General features: G+C 42.6%; 1 protein-coding gene across 3 annotated transcripts in view; it reads right to left on the bottom strand.

Annotated features, from left to right (window-relative positions):
- RNF10 (ring finger protein 10) overlaps window positions 1-14,147 on the bottom strand; it is a 31,605-nt gene extending 17,458 nt beyond the window's left edge. For all 3 annotated transcript variants that reach the window (XM_081252699.1, XM_081252700.1, XM_081252698.1), the window contains exons 1-2: window positions 13,543-14,147; window positions 5,125-5,324 (exon numbers count right to left, since the gene is read on the bottom strand). In XM_081252699.1, the coding sequence (XP_081108825.1) occupies window positions 5,125-5,324; window positions 13,543-13,699 (357 nt within the window). In that variant the 5' untranslated portion in view covers window positions 13,700-14,147. The remainder of the gene's footprint in view (window positions 1-5,124; window positions 5,325-13,542) is intronic.
- Window positions 14,148-16,908: the final 2,761 nt, after the last annotated feature.

The raw sequence follows: 16,908 nt of genomic DNA, 5'->3' as shown, positions 1-16,908 counted from the left end.
GACACACACTGCTATTCACTGGTAATTAAAACTGACAGAATTAGAACATGTAGGCAGACTAGCTCTGCTCTGTGTCCAGAAATAAATCCAATCAGCACATTCAGAAACAGCTTAGAAAGTGACAAGAAACCACGTATGAGAAATACCATTGCACAGAGATGGAAGAATTATTGTGTTGGAGCTTTTGTGGTCCTCCTGATGTTCCCAAATTGGAATGGTACAGGTACCTGCTATAAGTCAGCTAGTGCATTTTCTAATCCCACTTTCCCATTTAATGTCATAGGCACTTGGCCCTGTCACTAAATACTAGTAAACAGTCACTTTTTTTTTTTGTAAGCCAGTTTCACTTTTATTTTTTTTTAAGATTTTTTTTGATGTGGACCTTTTTTTTTTTTAAGTGTTTATTGAATTTATTACAATATTCCTTCTGTTTTATGTTTTGGTTCTTTGGCTGTGAGGCATGTGGGATCTTAGCTCCCTGACCAGGGATCGAGCCGCGCCTCCTGCATTGGAAGCCGAAGTCTTTACCCACTGGACCACCAGGGAAGTCCCTGAAGAGTCACTTTAAATAGCTATATACCATTATATTACGATGGGCATACTATAATGCCTTAGTGTAGGACACAGATGGTTCATGGCTTTTCCAGCATTAACAAAATAATGCTATGATAAACACAGTTGACAGACCTTTGTGCACAAGCATTTGAGCACCTACAATTATTTCTTTTGAATGTAGAGCAGGAATCAAAGGAAGTAGAGTCAATCAAAGTAGAGTCAAAGGAAATGCAAATTTAAGGCTTTTGCTGCTTGTTAGTAAAGTCAAATTTAGAGTTTAATAAGCAGCACTTGCATATACATGACAAAGAAATCTAAGGAGTACAAAAAAGCGGACTTCCCTGGCGGTCATGTGGTTGAGGCTCCGCGCTTCCAGTGCAGGGGGCACGGGTTCAATCCCTGGTGGACGGGGGAACTGGGATCCCGCGTGCCTTGCGGTGAGGGCAAAAAGACTACAAAAAGGGATACAGCCAAAGATACCTTTTATTCCTGAGGCAACCAATATACCCTCTGAGATATTCTATGAATACAGCATCAGAGTATATGACCTTTATGATTAAATACAGTGGCATATCACACAGTTAGGCAATCTCCTTTTATCTTTTTTTGTGTGTGTGTGGGTACGCGGGCCTCTCACTGTTGTGGCCTCCCCCGTTGGAGAGCACAGGCTCCAGACGTGCAGGCTCAGCGGCCATGGCTCTCGGGCCCAGCCGCTCCGCGGCATGTGGGATCTTCCCGGACCGGGGCACGAGCCCGTGTCCCCTGCATCGGCAGGCGGACTCTCAACCACTGCGCCACCAGGGAAGCCCAATCTCCTTTTATCTTAACAGATCTTGGGAGACACCACCTCCCCCCTCACTGTTTATGTAACTCACCAGAGGAAACCCAAGACTTCCAGGTCATCCCTTATCTCTCACCCCCTAGACCCTCACCTCCATATGGCTCTGCCTCCCCTCATCAGTCTTCCACTCCAATGCCCCAAACTCAGATAAGAGCTCGTGTTCAACTCAACAAAATCTCCCACATTCTCAACCTTCTACCTTCATCTTTTTACCCTAACTGGCCCACTGTCTCTAATACTGCCCATCATAATTCCTGGTTACACTTCCAACACGTTCACCTCTCAGTTCCTTGACTTCCTCTCCTCCAATCAGCTTGCCCTCCACTCTACCTCTGCCACCCGCTCCCAAGGGCACACCATCTACAGCTGCGCTGTCATAACAAAGCAGCCACTACTATCCAGCTATGATGGCTACTGAGCACTTAAAATGTGGCCAGTACCACATAATAAAATAGCATTTTAGCTATACTGGATTAAATATATTAACATTAATTTCATCATTTTTACGTGTTTACTGTGGCAACTAGAAAACTTTAAGTTACATATTTGGCTTGCCATTTCTATCTTAGCATTTCTACTGGATGGCACTGCTCTACAGTCTAGACCACAGTGGTAATAACTGCACCTCTTCCACCATCTTAATTTTGAGCACACTACCAGCAACTCACTCCTTTCTCAGCTTGTTTCCGTTAGTTCTGATTCTAACAACTTTTCACCTCCACTGGGATCTCCAAACCAGTGATCCAACACCCTCCCCCCAAATTTTCTTTCCTTATTTGGCTCTGATCCTATTCCACTGCCCTCATCTCTTTGTCAGCTGTACTCACCGGGCAAAACTTTCCCAATTAATCCACACCGGCATCAGAGCAAGTAAACATGGCTAAAGAACACAACCACACCATACCAACCAGCCTCGCTGAAGTAGATCTTTCTGCGGCCCAGCGGTCATCCTGCAATCCTATTACACTTCTGTGCTCCACGGATTCCCCCAGACACCCAGACACATCCTCCAGTCCTCTGGTTTCCAAACCTCCTCTCCTGGCTCATCTTTTACACTTCACTGAGACAGTAAGAACAATCAGAAAAGAACTCCTACGTGCTCCTAGTCTGCTTTCCTCTTGTTACTGTGGATGAACTGGCGAAGCTCCTAAGCCAACTCCTCCCCCTGGGCACTAGACGCCAACTGCTCAGGAACTCAAGGACACTTCTAGTAATTCTCTCTCTCTCCTCTGCATCACGTTTTCCCTCTTACCAGAACAATCTCATTAGCAGAAATATGCTGCATTTCTCTAAGCTTAAAATCTCTCTTGACCTCACATTCCCCTCAAGCTACTGCCTCTCTGGTCCCCTGTAAGAGCAAAACCACTAGAAAGTAACTATCTAAACTTGCTGTTTCTTCTTCATATCCTCTCTAAAGCTATGCCAATCAGGTTTTTGTCCTCACCGCTCCACCAAAGCAGCGCAAGGCCAAAAACCTAAACCCTTCCCATTTCGAAATCTAATGGTCAACTTTCCATCCGAATCTTCTCACCCAGCCTAACAGCAGCACAGGACAAAACAAGCCATTTCTCCAAATGGCTTTCAGTTCTCCTCCTCCCTTTTTGCTGGTTCCTTATCATCCTGACTCCAGGCTCAGTCCTTGAATCGATTCCCTTTTCGCAACACTCACTCCTTAATGATCCCACTTAGCTCCATAGTTGCAAACACCAAGTGTACACGGACAGCTCTCTAGCCAGGGTCTCCTCCCTGAACTCGACTCAGTTAACAGCCTATCTATACTTAGAGATCCAACAGGCATCTCAATGCAAATATAACACTTCCAAATGACATTCTTTTTTCTTTTTTTTTTTGTGGTACACGGGCCTCTCACTGTTGTGGCCTCTCCCGTTGCAGAGCACAGGCTCCGGATGCACAGGCTCAGCGCCCACGGCTCACGGGCCTAGCCGCTGCATGGCACGTGGGATCTTCCCGGACCAGGGCACGAACCCGTGTCCCCTGCATCGGCAGGCGGACTCTCAACCACTGCACCACCAGGGAAGCCCCAGATGACATTCTTTATCTAATCTAAACATCCTCCTTCCCTCCCCATCCCAAAACCCTGTACTCCTCTTGAACTTTCCCCCATTTCAGCAAACGGTACCTGAACTGGGCCCCTACCAAAAACATTAGTCATTTATTTCTCTGCTCAAACCCCACATCTAATCTATTTAAAAATCCTGCTGGGGGCTTCCCTGGTGGCGCAGTGGTTGAGAGTCCGCCTGCCGATGCAGGGGACACGGGTTCGTGCCCCTATCCCGGAGGATCCCACATGCCGCGGAGCGGCTGGGCCCGCGAGCCATGGCCGCGGAGCCTGTGTGTCCGGAGCCTGTGCTCCGCAACGGGAGAGGCCACAGCAGTGAGAGGCCCGCGTACAGCAAAAAAAAAAAAAAAAAAAAAAAAAAAATCCTGCTGGCTCTACCTGCAACTATCTCCCCAAATATGCTTCCCTCTCATCACTATCACTCTGTTTCAATCACTCTCACCAGGAACACCTTAATAGGCTCCTAACTAGTCTCCCTGCTTCCACTCTCCCCTTTACAACTCCAAGTCAGAGTACCTTCTCTTCTTAAGCCCCCCAATAGCTTCCCATCTCTCTGAACAAAAGCCAAAGTCCTTTAAGGGCCCAGGTGATCTGATCCCTCTGTCTTACTCTCTGGCTTCATTTCCTGCTTCTCCACCCACGGTAGCCTATTTGCTTTACCTCAAACACATGAAAAACATTACCATCTCTGGTCCCTTGTACTTGTAAATTCGCTCTTGCTAACACACCCTTCCTCAAATTCTGTGTGCTCCCTTGCTTCATTCAGGACTCAGAGAGTCCTCAGAGAAGCTTTCCTTAGCCACCTCCTAAAACTACTCTTTGTTACTCTCTATCCCTTTACCGCTCTCAGCCTACTTTTTTTAAATTTAATAATTGTATTTATTACATAACAATTTGTTTATTGTCTCCCCAAACTAGATTATAAGCTCCATCCAATGTTGTATTCCAAGCTCTAAATGATATTTAGTGCATAGTAGGTGAGGAATAAATTTCTGGTGAGTGAATGAATTCTTCCATTAGTGCTCCATTAAATCTTGTTCTATACTGGTTACGTAGTATGCAACATTCAAACAGCAGGATAATATATTTAACCAATAATATATTTAACTTTGATAGCATTTAGTTTGTTGCCTAAATTGTGCAACTACAAACAATGCTACAATGACCTCCTTTGTACATGAGTCTTTATGCACTTACAGAAAGATATCTAAGAAACTCCTAAAATCAGAGTACCTGGGACTAAGGATATACAGCATTTTACATTTTTCTAGGTACTATAGGGCAAATTAGTGTCATTAATTAATGCCATTTTATTACCTAAATATTCCACAAAGTGTACCTATAAATCAAGAGTGATAATAAAAGGATGACACAAAATTTTTTAAAGGATGATACAAATTAAGGTACCCGAAATTTGCTATAATTTCTCACAATCCATAATTACAATGTCTTCCAAGAAAATGTTCATAACCTTCAAGGGAAGAAAGGAGGCAAAGTTCCAAACCTAGTTAATCCTCAACTACTCAAGTAATTCGGAAAGGGGGGGACCTCTTGCTCCCACCCCTTCCCAACCACTAATAAACTGGGGATGGGGGGATCAGACCTCACGCTTCTTATGTTCTAGAAAGGACATTCGAAAATTCCATACCTCATCTCGTCTTCCACCATTACAAGAAGAGCTAAAGAGTTTGTTGCTGCTGCCGCCGCCCCTTTGAGGAGGCATCTTATTAAAAGTTTTGCTTTTCTGTGAAGTGGAGCGACGGGACTGGTTGATAAAATTTTCATTTTTGGGGTAGGAAGGTTCACGTTTGCGATTATAACGCTTGGATCCACTTGAGTTCTTTCCATCTGAAAGCAAGAAATGTGAAAAAATTAGTTAAGAAACGATACATATACTTGGAGAATTGCTTTCCACCTCCCAACAAAATTGTGTTTAAACAAAGGCAAGTGGGCCCTTCCATGACCTCCAAGAAATCTGGGTTGGGCCAGAGCATCAGTGCTTTGGGCAAGACATTACACAGTAAGGTGAAAAAAAAAATTTTTTTTTGGAATGAAGCCTAAAGGGTCCCTCCCTCAGGAGGGACACAATATAGATCAAACCACAGAGACTCTCAGTTCACAATGTCTTTCTTTATAACAGAGCTTAATCGCTGCTCTTGTATTGATAAAAGTCCATTCAGACAGAGTGACAGAAAAAGAACAGCCTATCTATATTAAGGAAAAGTACTTTATCTGGAGGCAGGACAGAAGGCCTTCTTCTTAAATTACTACAACACAGCTAGACCCTATACCGCAATGGTGTGGCCTAGGTCTTAGCAGATATACAGAAGGCACAAAAGCAAAACAATATTTACATACATTTTAGAGGTCAAACTGAGAAGCTATTAAATTGACAAAACAAAAGAAGCTGGACTCTAAGACTATATCAGCGTAAAGTTATACCCTTTTAAAAACTGTTTCTTGCTTTTTTCCTCCAATTACAAGAACATATGTTCAATTTTGGAAACCAGAAGAATAAATTCGCCAGTGCCCATGGAATACCAACCTATGAAGTGTTTAATTCCCTTTTATTCTCCATTTTATACACTCATCACACATCTTCCACAGAATGACAGGCATATAAGATATACTGTCTTCCACCTATTATTCCATGAGCATTTGCATGCACCCCTAGGCTTCAAAAACATGATTAATGGCCACACTGTTGTCTACCATATGCTTATGGCGTAACATAACCAATTTGTTGTACATTTAGGTGGCTTCTGACTTTTTGTTTATTAAATAGTATTGGGAACCTCTTTATAAAGAGGCCTGTGTATAATTATGTCAAGTTCTTAAAGTAGAATTAGCAGATTAAGTATGATCATAAAGCCTTTTACACATCCTCAAGTTGCTTTCCAAAACCATACCAATTTATTTATATTCTAACAACAGTATAAGAGAGAACATCTAGTTTACTACATTCTTTATAATACTGAGTTGAATAAACTTTGTTAAATTGAAGGGTCAAAATAATGTTTCAAATTTGAATTTCTCTGATGACTAGCAACAAACATTTTTTCAGTCTGTTTGTATTTTGTGTAAAGAGCTCGTTTGTATTCTTTGCCCCACTTTTTCTACTGCGGAGCTGAACTGTATAGATTATTTTGTCCAAATTGAACAAAGAACCCTGACCAGACACATTTAACATGTGCCAAAGTTTACCAGCTTTAAAAAAAAAAGCAGGGGAGAGGAGGCAAAATAAAACCTATCTGAGAACCTGAGAACCATACCAAGTAAATAACGGTGAAAGGTCCCCAAATTAGTCTTTGGACAAAAAAAGACTAATCTTTCTTGTCCCTTCACTCACTCCATCTTGCCTTATTTCAACAGAGAAATCTGACCAAATCAAGTCTGTATCCTACTTTAATGGCTTTAAAAGCAAAAACAGAGAAAACAGAAGTTGGGGGACTTTTCATGAAGAAATCCATTAGGCTTACCCTCAAACTTTAAAGGGGTGGTAGTTTATAAAGTCAAGAGACTCCAGCATGAGCCTCAGAAACTACAACCCCCCCACCTGCCAAAATATAGCTTAATCCTGTTTATGTTAAAAATATATAATTAATAGAAACATGTCTGGAAAGGCAACAGAGCAGGCTGTTAATGACGTTTACCTTTGGGAAATGAAGCTATTCACGTTGGCCTAAAACAGTGGTTCTCAATCCTACAGTTTGTAGGAATCACCCAGATGAGCTTTTAAGGGATTCTTGTGCTCAGGCCTCACCCTCTAAGACTCTGACCTAAGTAAACAGAATTACTGTTCTGTATACTAATAATTTGGATAATTAAAAAATTGTAAGCACCTGCAAGAAATTATTTCTAGACAAGGTGACCAGCTTCTTTTACAGCAGACAAAAATAAATTCAAGGTGAAGCGTATGCTCAGGGAAAAGGAAACATTAGCTGATAAACCAGAGTCCAAATTTTCAAAGCAACCACTTCACACTCAGTTTGCCAGCAACATGGGGTAAATGAGAGGTATGCCACCCTCTCCAAACCTGACCAAATAGTCACGTGAGATGGCAGCACCATAAACAGAACAGATGGTCAAAGAAACACTGCCAGGCTAGGGTTCACTCCTACCAGTCACCTTTCAATCCCAGTTAGGGAAAGTGACCGGAGCTTAAAAGTTAGGATTTAAGAACGAGACTTTTACCTACTACTTCAGTTCACAACAGTTACTGTCAAACATGGCATCAGTGGTAACAATTAGAAAATGAAGCTTCAGATCTCAAATTCTGCCTGGCTCTCAACCCATGGAGTTAGTTTATAGTAAAACTTCAAATAAATCAAAAATTCAGAGGGATATAGAACCCCAGCTAACTTTACCATGAAAAGAAATGAGGTTTTATGAAGAGGATAGGCATATGCAGAAAACATGTTCCCCAAACCTTATTATCCAAACCTTATTATCCTGCATTTGACCCTGTTGTTTTCAAGACCTAATAGATGTAGACTGCATAGATTTAGGTAAAGCCAGATTCTACACTTCAAGGGCTCAAAAAGGTAAGCTGGCACTCAGGAGGAGGGCTGTTTTCATTTCTTCACTTATTACCACACTGGCAAGGAAACGGTTTCATAATGCTTACAGAACTGCTGACAATGAACTGCTCACTTCTAAAACATTACAACTGACCACACAAGGATTCATGATTTTAGTTGCTAAAATCCACTCCCTCATCTTGTCTCTCACTTACCTACAGGCATGAAGTCAGACATCTAAAGTGAGAGGCTGGCTCTTATCTCTAGACCCAGGCAGCTAAAGATTGAAGGTACAGTCAGGCCTGGGACCCAGAGATAAAACTCAGAGTGCTATTTCTGAGGTGTCCTACAGGCAACTTGCCAGAATATACATGTGAATAAGTTGGGGGTTGAGTCTGTCCTCCTTTCTCTAATAGGAGATAGCAATGAGGTGATCTGCTTTAGATTTTGGAAAACAGACAAAAAAGTCAAACTAAGTTCCTAGGACACACATATTCTCTGTTGAAAGTTTTAAATTTCAAAGTGGTTGTTCACAATCCTGGTTGCACAAGAGAATCATTTGCAGAGACTTTTAAAACTATGGATGTCAGGGCCCAAACCAGACCTAAAGAATCAGAAAGAATTGCTAGGGAAGAGCCCCACACATCCTTATTTAAAAAAAATTTTTTTAAAGGTCCTTAGGAGATTCTAATGCACACCCAGAGAAGAGAACTGCCAAAAACTCTCAAGACACAGTCCAAAATGGACCATTAGTTAAATGGCTCAAATCCAGAACACAGGATCCTAGTTTCAAGAGACTTGAAAACTTAATCCACTGTGTCTCAGCTGTCCCACATTTCCCTAAGAGAAAGGTCTCCACCAAGTAACAGTAAGCGTATCTCAGTCTCTTCCCCCGATTACCAAATTACAGGCCATAAATTTTTCAGTTAAAAAATTTGGCATCATCAACATTTCTAGCTGTAGTTGTAACAGGTGGGACAGTCTAGAGATCAGAATACCAGCCAGGAAGTTTCTGCTGCTGATTCATGCCATGTCACAAGCAAGTTGCTTACCCATCATCCAAAGCGGTTGACAAGCACCTCTGGAGGGGCAACATATGGCCTTACTACAGAATCAACTGATAACTGAATCCAGCTGAAATTAGTAATTCTGAATGAAAGGAAGAGAGAGGGGGGTATCAGGAATGACGCATGTGCCAATAAGTTACTTGCTTGTTAAGTGAATTTATATAAAGTGTATTTAGTAATATTGCCTGGGACTTCTTAGAAATTTACTTGGACAATTACTCTAACTCCTGGTTTCCTTGTCAGTAAAATAGGGCTAATCCTCTCTCCTCCCTCCTCTTATAGAGTCATGAGGACTAAGAGAAAACTTCTGTAAAATGCCTACCATGGTGGCTGGCACATAGTTGCTGTTATTTGAAAGCCTATTATTAATAAATCTAAAATTCCTATCAAGAGCACCTATTAGACTTTCAAAAAGCCATAGAAACCAAGGACTCAAGCCAACCAGCCTGGAAGTTCTTTTAACTTCCCTAAATGGTGTTTATAGAAGGCTTTAAGTCACCTCAATTTTCAAAGCCATCAAAACCTCCAGGTCCATTTACAGCTCAGAGGCTTTCTTCAGAGCAGATTACCCCTAGTAACCTGGCTTCTGGTACCGGAATATAAGAGGAGGAGTGTCAAGACAGTGCTTCATACCACCAACCTCAAAATAACTGCTTCATAATACCTGACCTTCCTTTAACCTCCATGGCAGTACCATCCCCCACCCAGAAGGATGGGCCAAGAGACTGGTTCTGGGCCAGGGTCCATTGTTTGCCTCAAAACAGCCAGGTCTCTCTCTTGCTTCTTTTTACTTTCTTTGCTCTTTTTTTTTTTTAATCAGTTTACTGTTTGTTTTCTTAAATACTTATTTTTATTTATTTATTGGCTGTGTTGGGTCTTTGTTGCTGTGCACAGGCTTTCTCTAGTTGCAGTGGCTTCTCTTGTTGTGGAGCACGGGCTCTAGGCGCGTGGGCTTCAGCAGTTGCAGCATGTGGGCTCAGTAGTTGTAGCTCGCAGGCTCTAGAACGCAGGCTCAGGAGCTGTGGCACGCAGGCTTAGCTGCTCCGCGGCATGTGGGATCTTCCTGGACCAGGGATGGAACCCGTGTCCCCTGCATTGGCAGGCGGATTCTTAACCACTGTGCCACCACGGAAGTCCCTCTTTGCTCTTTCTAAACAACTTTCTCCAAACTCTAATTCACCTCTCTCCTCTGGGCTACATTCCTGGGGTATTTACTGTTGAACGTTCTTAGAACTACATCTTAGCCCTACTGGAACAAAACTGTAGGAACAGATCCAAGAAAAGGAGTATTATGCAAATGTTTGAAGCAATTAGCCAAGGCAAAGAAACTGTGGTATGCCAATCTGGCCAGAAAGATCAAGTAAACCCTGTTAGCCAAATGTACTTATTTCCTGTGTGCATGAAGGGCAAACCTAAGCCAGTCGCAGGAACAACGACTCAAGTATATTAATCATGTAACTAGGAAGCAAATGACCATTTATTACACACATGGTTTAGAGAATAGAAACCAAAGGTGTTTTTCTCATGTGAGGTAGGAAAAGGAGAGTGGAAAAGGGAATTAAATATTTAAAAACTGAAAAATTCATGTTCTTGTTACTTTAACAACAGAAAGACAAGTTGTAAGTCATGTCTTTTCACCTCACCTTTCCTGTTCTTCAACTCAGTACCATGAAACTCAAGGGGTCCCTTCAACAATTTCCAGCTGAATCAAGTACATCAAGTGTTGAGTCAGCTTCTGAAATCCTACAGAAATCTTTTTACGGAATTATGCAGAATTTCAATCTACTCTTATGTTAGAGCAGCCATCTAGAAGTAGAAGTCCCTGTGTAAGAGGTCCTGAACAATATCTGCTGTGGTAGCATTAGTCTTAGTTGTAATGTTCTTAAGGCAGTATATGCTACCTTTCAGCTCAACCTTAGCCAGTATCTAGTTTCCTAAGCCATTTTTAATCTCTATTTACTCTTTGAATTTGTTCCTAAATGCAAACAGGTGATTATGGTTGATGAGGAACTCTATTTAGCTACAGGCCTATCCTTCCTTTTTGCTAAGGGAATATACATAGCAGTAGCCAGAAAAGTAGGCAATAGCAATGGCAAACATATTCAAGCTCTCTTACAAACATATTAAACAAAAACTAATGCTACCAGAGGGCACACCTGTGTATTTCATAAAGTCCAGCAAAAAAGTCCTTTCCGTGAGTTTGTACTTCCTTCCTCAGAAGCTTTCAATTGATAAGGTGAATAGTGTTTTAAAAGTATTTTATGGGTTTTTTTTTTTTTGTGGGGGAGGGGAACTTCCCTGGAAGTCCAGTGGTTAAGACTCCATGCTTCCACTGCAGAGGGCACGGGTTCCACCCCTGGTTGGGTAACTAAGGAACTCACATGCCCCATGGCAGCAGCGGCCAAAAAAAAAGAGTATTTTATGGTTTTCTTTCTTTTTTTTTTTTTGCCATGCCGCATGGCATGCGGGATCTTAGTTCCCCAACCAGGGATGGAACCTGTGTCCCCTGCAGTGGAAGCGTGGAGTTTTAACCACTGGACCACCAGGGAAGTCCCTTTATGTAGTTGCTTAAAAAAAAAAAAAAATTCACTTCAGTCAGAATGAACCCAGCAATTAATACTTACTCTATACAAGTCTGACTGAAATGTTAACACGGACAAATATTTGCTTTGGTCAAACCACAATAGAATTCTGTATCATCCTGTTGGGTAATGAGAGTTAGTTCCACTAATCAACATATTCAAAGTCAGGACAATACAAGTAAAATGCCTTACATACCTCAGTTTTGTTGCTGTTTTATTTTGTTTGAGTTGAGGCACACTTTCACCTACTGCTTCACTAAACAATAAATCAACTTACGGCATTTACTGCAACTGACTCATGACTGTAAGTCAGTGGCTTAAACAGGAGCCCCAGAAAAGTTAGTTGAGAATTAAGATAGCCGGAGAACCAGAATCTTTAACATCTAGGAATAGAATGCAGACGTTATTTATCAGCTACAGTGAAAAATATGCAGACTGTTCTAAACTAGTTCCAACACTGGCCAAGAGGACTGGCAAACCTCTACCTCTAGGGAAGATCTCCGATAAACCTACACATGTGCAAAACCCCAAAATTAGTCTACATAATATTGCCTGACGTGGCCTGAGAGTCTACACTTATCCCTGCTTAGATATTTAAAGCATTCATTCTTATCAAGACAACTGGTCTCCACCTGAGTTCCAAAAGCAAGCTCTAGAAGACCTTGATGTACCAGGTAAACAAGTTTGCTATATCGAGCAGAAAAACTCTGAACTCAATTCAGCCTTACAGTTGTTTTTCTGGTTTTTAAGTCAGCCTTACAGTTTTCTTAATCTTGGAAGTTTTAAACAACTGGAGCTCCACATTTGGGGACTCCAAATGTTCCCCTCTCTGCCACACATCCCACTATTCCCACTGAAAACATTTCCTATTACTGCTAATTTAATCAAAATACAAAAGAGCAGAGCTTTGAAGTAAGACGAAGCCATTCAACTCCAGATTCTGCCAACTCCGGAACTCCTGGCCTCTCACCTTCTTCCTTCTTTAGATGTGAACAATTCCACCCTGCTGGACAGGTGACGGGAGTATTGAAAAAAGAGGTAAAAGCCTAGCCCAGTACCTGGCACATGGTAAGCCCTCAATAAATGGTAGCTATTATCATCATGATGGTCATATTTAACATTGAGAGGCATGACTACAGAAATGACAAAATCTTCCTCATAAGATGACACCACCCTAGTCTAACAAGGAAATAGACATGATGTGCATTTGGTGCATAACAGGTGTCAGGTACTCTCCTAAGCATTAGTTCATTTGTTTCCTAAGTTAATTTATTTTCTCCACCTTTACAGGTAAGGAAACTGAGACACTCACTCAAGGTCTGGCAAACCTAAAAAGACTGAATCCAGAGACTGTTCTCTTAACCACTACTCCACACTAAACGAAGCCATTCAAAGATGAGTCCTCTTCATCTGGGGAGATCTGGGACCAGGTTATTCAACATGAGATTTGAGTTTAACAAATCTCTGGGCCCCACCATCCCCTGTTTAAACTTGAACACTACCCAATTCTAATTCAACATTAAGAGTAAATGAACATAGTGGTTTTAGGAGCGTACGCTGATGCGTCAGACAAACCGGGTCTTCAGGCCTGCTACACATACTAGCTGGTGACCTCACCTTTTCTGAGCCTCAATTTCCTCATCTGCAAAATGGGGATAAGAATAGCACCTACTTCACAGAGCTATTTCGAGCTTTAATGCAAGGATGTACTAAAACCACGCAGTACAGTTCCCATTAAGTGTTAACTAGAAGTAATGGGAGCCATGGAAAAGAGAAAGATATGAATAGTAGAAAGCGGAGCTTGTCCCTGGGTGACCCAGCTGGCACACGAGCGAGGATCCTCCCCAGCATTAGGAGCAGTCGCCCCCCGCCCACCGCCACAGTAGCCCGCCCTTACCGCTCTTAGGTTTAGACTCGCCGGCCGGCCCTGCAGAGGCGGAGCGGGGCGGTTGTTGCCCTTTGCTGCTGCCCGAAGAGGCGGAGGAGCTGCTGGAGCCGCTGTTCTTGTCCATGTCGGAGGCGGTGGCGGCGGCGCTGGGGGAGCTCTGCGGCATCAAAGGGGGCCTTGGCGGCGGCGGCGGCGGCGGTCGGAGCGGAGCGGGCGCGGCGGAGACCCAGGCTCATGGCGTTCGGGGCCGGCGGGGCTCGGCGGCGGCAGCGGTTCTCGGCCTTCATGGCGACATTTTTCCCTGTTTCCTTCCTCGGCTTCTCAAACTGGAAGGAGAAGCGGCGGGCGGGGCTCTTGAGCCCGGCGGCGGCGGTGACCGAGAAGGAGGAGGAGGCCGGAGCTCGGAAGTCCGGGCCGGGCCTGGCGGGGCGGAGGCTGCGGGGAAAGGGGAGGCGAGGGAGGGTGCGCGAGCCCCGCCGGCCGGCCGGACACGCTCTCCCGCCGCGGGGCAGGGGAGAGGGCTTGCTGTCTTGGTGTCGGGGACAAGTGTCTCCGACACAGGGACCGACACTCGCCTCTGGGCCGAGGCCGAGCTGCTCCGGGAATGGCGACGAGTCGCCAAACAGCATCTCGAAGAACCCGGATGAACTATATATAGTGGAGATGTGAGCGTGAAGCACGCTGGGAAATGTAGTTTTCTGCCTACATCCGGGTCCAATGGGTTTTTGTTTGTTTGTTTTCCTTTTTTTCCTCCTCAATGTGTGAGAGATCTTACAGGATGATGGGACTTGCAGTACAGGTTTTGGTCTTAGTACACTAATAATAATACATACCACTCATAATGCATCCAAACATTGGAATACCTGTGGAATTCCTTTATTGACTCATTGTAAGTTATAGTTCTTATTCTAGTATTAATATCAATTTATGTATGGCTCTTATTCAATCTCCTAATAATGATAATAATGACAATACTTTACATTTAATATCACTCTACAGCACTTCCTCATACAATTACTTAATTTCATAGTCATTTATTAATTAATATAAATCATTGTTAATATTTCATTTCAGTGTTAATAATAATAGTTATCATTGAGTGCTTATCATTAGCAGACACTGCTCTGTGCAGTTTTTATGGAGTATCACATCTATCCTCACAATAACTCAAATTTAAAGACAAGGAAACGGACTCAAAAAGCTTAGATCATTTGCCATGATCACACAGCTAATAAGTGACATTCTCAACTACCTGTAAGATAAGCAGTTCTCCATTTTACAGATATGGACACTGAGACTTAGAAAATCACATATGTATTTTAGAAATCATATGACACCCATCTGTACTTTGGAAAATTATAAATGATTTGTTCCAACAGTAGCAGTTCAAGATTCAAAGGATCACAGAAAAACACTGTGAAAAAGATAAATAATTCTTATAAATATAACAATAAATAAGGCTAACCTTATCTAGTTAGAAACCTATTATATGCCAGGCACTGTGCTCAGCACAAAGAATTCCGAAATAAATTAATGCAAGAATGTGATAAGGACTATAATAAAGTTAACACAAAATGCTGACCAGAGCAGAGGCCTCAAGGAGAGATGTACAAAAATTTAGCAGGGGTAGAGGAGGGCTTCCCCAGAGGTGGTGTTACTTGAGCTGAGCACAGAAGGATGAGCAGAATATCAACAGTCATAGATGAACAAATAAACAAATAGACAAAATCCCAGACTTCCCCTAATTAGGCCCTTTTGGGTTCCTTATTAATCGTCACATGTTATACAAAACATTAATAAGTATATACAAGTCAATCAATCTTGCAGTTAACAGTTTTAACTGGGATAAAGGAAATTAGATACTAATCTCATTTTTTAATTTATTTATTATTTATTTATTGGCTGTGTTGGGTCTTCGTTGCTGCACGCGGGCTTTCTCTAGTTGCGGCGAGTGGGGGGCTACTCTTCATTGCAATGCACGGGTTTCTCACTGTGGTGGCTTCTCTTGTTGCGGAGCATGGGCTCTAGGCACGCGGACTTCAGTAGTTGTGGCTCACGGGCTCTAGAGCGCAGGCTCAGTAGTTGTGGCACACGGGCTGAGTTGCTCCGTGGCATGTGGGGTCTTCCCAGGCCAGGGCTCAAACCCACGTCCCCTGCATTGGCAGGCGGACTCAACCACTGCACCACCAGGGAAGCCCTAATCTCATTTTTTAAATTTCCTTAAATGCCCTCCACCAGTCCTTATCTTGCTTTCCCTTTTCCAGCTTTCCCCCCACACACAAATCATATTGAAATGAGAGAACGGCTACATCATGCATCAAATTAAGTCTAGAAAATCCTAAAGTCCATTCTTATGTATGAATAGACGTGGAAGATACACTAAGATTCCTGGATGATTTTTTATTTCCTTTAACAAAGATGTGAGAACTCTGATTACACGGGTGAATCATTCCTTTCTTCTATCACTCTTAAAAGAGAGGGAAAGAGAGAAATCCCAGTGTGGTTCTTCCAAAATAAAGCAGTAGGTGTCCATCTGTCAGGTTACATTAAGCCAAGAAGAGATTTTTCCTTTTCAAAGTAGTTTCTTAGGGTCCTTGGCGCTTTCTCCTTGTGAAACATTTACAGGAAACATACTTTAAAGAAAATTAAAGCAGAAACATACAGACATCCAAATAAAACTCACCACCTCCATCCTCTTTTGCGCAAGATGCTCTACGTTACCCTTACCATAGAAAAGAATGGGAAAATCTGGGGTTGAAGTAAAGCACTCATTCTATACCAGTTGGAGCTAGAAATGTAGCTTTGTGATAGCAGGAGAGGGAGGCTGAGTGGTGTTTTCTGGTGACTTACTAAATAGATGCCAGAGCTTTCCTTCCCATCTATGAACTTCCTAGGTTCATAAAATGGAAAGACCAACGAACAATCTTTCCTATGTTTATTATTCAGAGTAGTCTAGCATGTTTCTCAAGACTGGTCTGCCAATCCCTCTCATAGAAATCACCAGAGAAGTTTGGTCAAATAGATTCTCAGTATCCATATCAGATTTACTGATCCCAAATCTCTGGTATTTGGGGCCCGGAAATGTGCACTTTAAGATCAAGCCAAGTGATTCTTTATGCACGCCAAGGATTGCGAGAATTGATCCTGTAATATTAGCCTTTTACCACACTGTACCTCCGTTTGCCCTCTTCTGCACCAGAATACAAGAGTTACTCAATATCTTGGAAGTTCGTACTACAGGTTGGCAAGATGCAGAGACGTGGCCTCAGAGAGGTGATTGGGGGTTCTCCCTAGGGTCCGCTCATTCCTGGTAAATTCTATATTCAATTTGGAGAGAGAGAGAGAAAGGGATTTCGGGTACTCAAAGCCTAAATA

This window comes from Mesoplodon bidens, assembly GCF_964165515.1.
Source record: "Mesoplodon bidens genome assembly, chromosome: 13".
NCBI lineage: Eukaryota > Metazoa > Chordata > Mammalia > Artiodactyla > Ziphiidae > Mesoplodon > Mesoplodon bidens.
The sequence above is the reverse complement of the archived record's forward strand: the minus strand, read 5'-3'. Positions and strand labels throughout refer to the sequence as shown.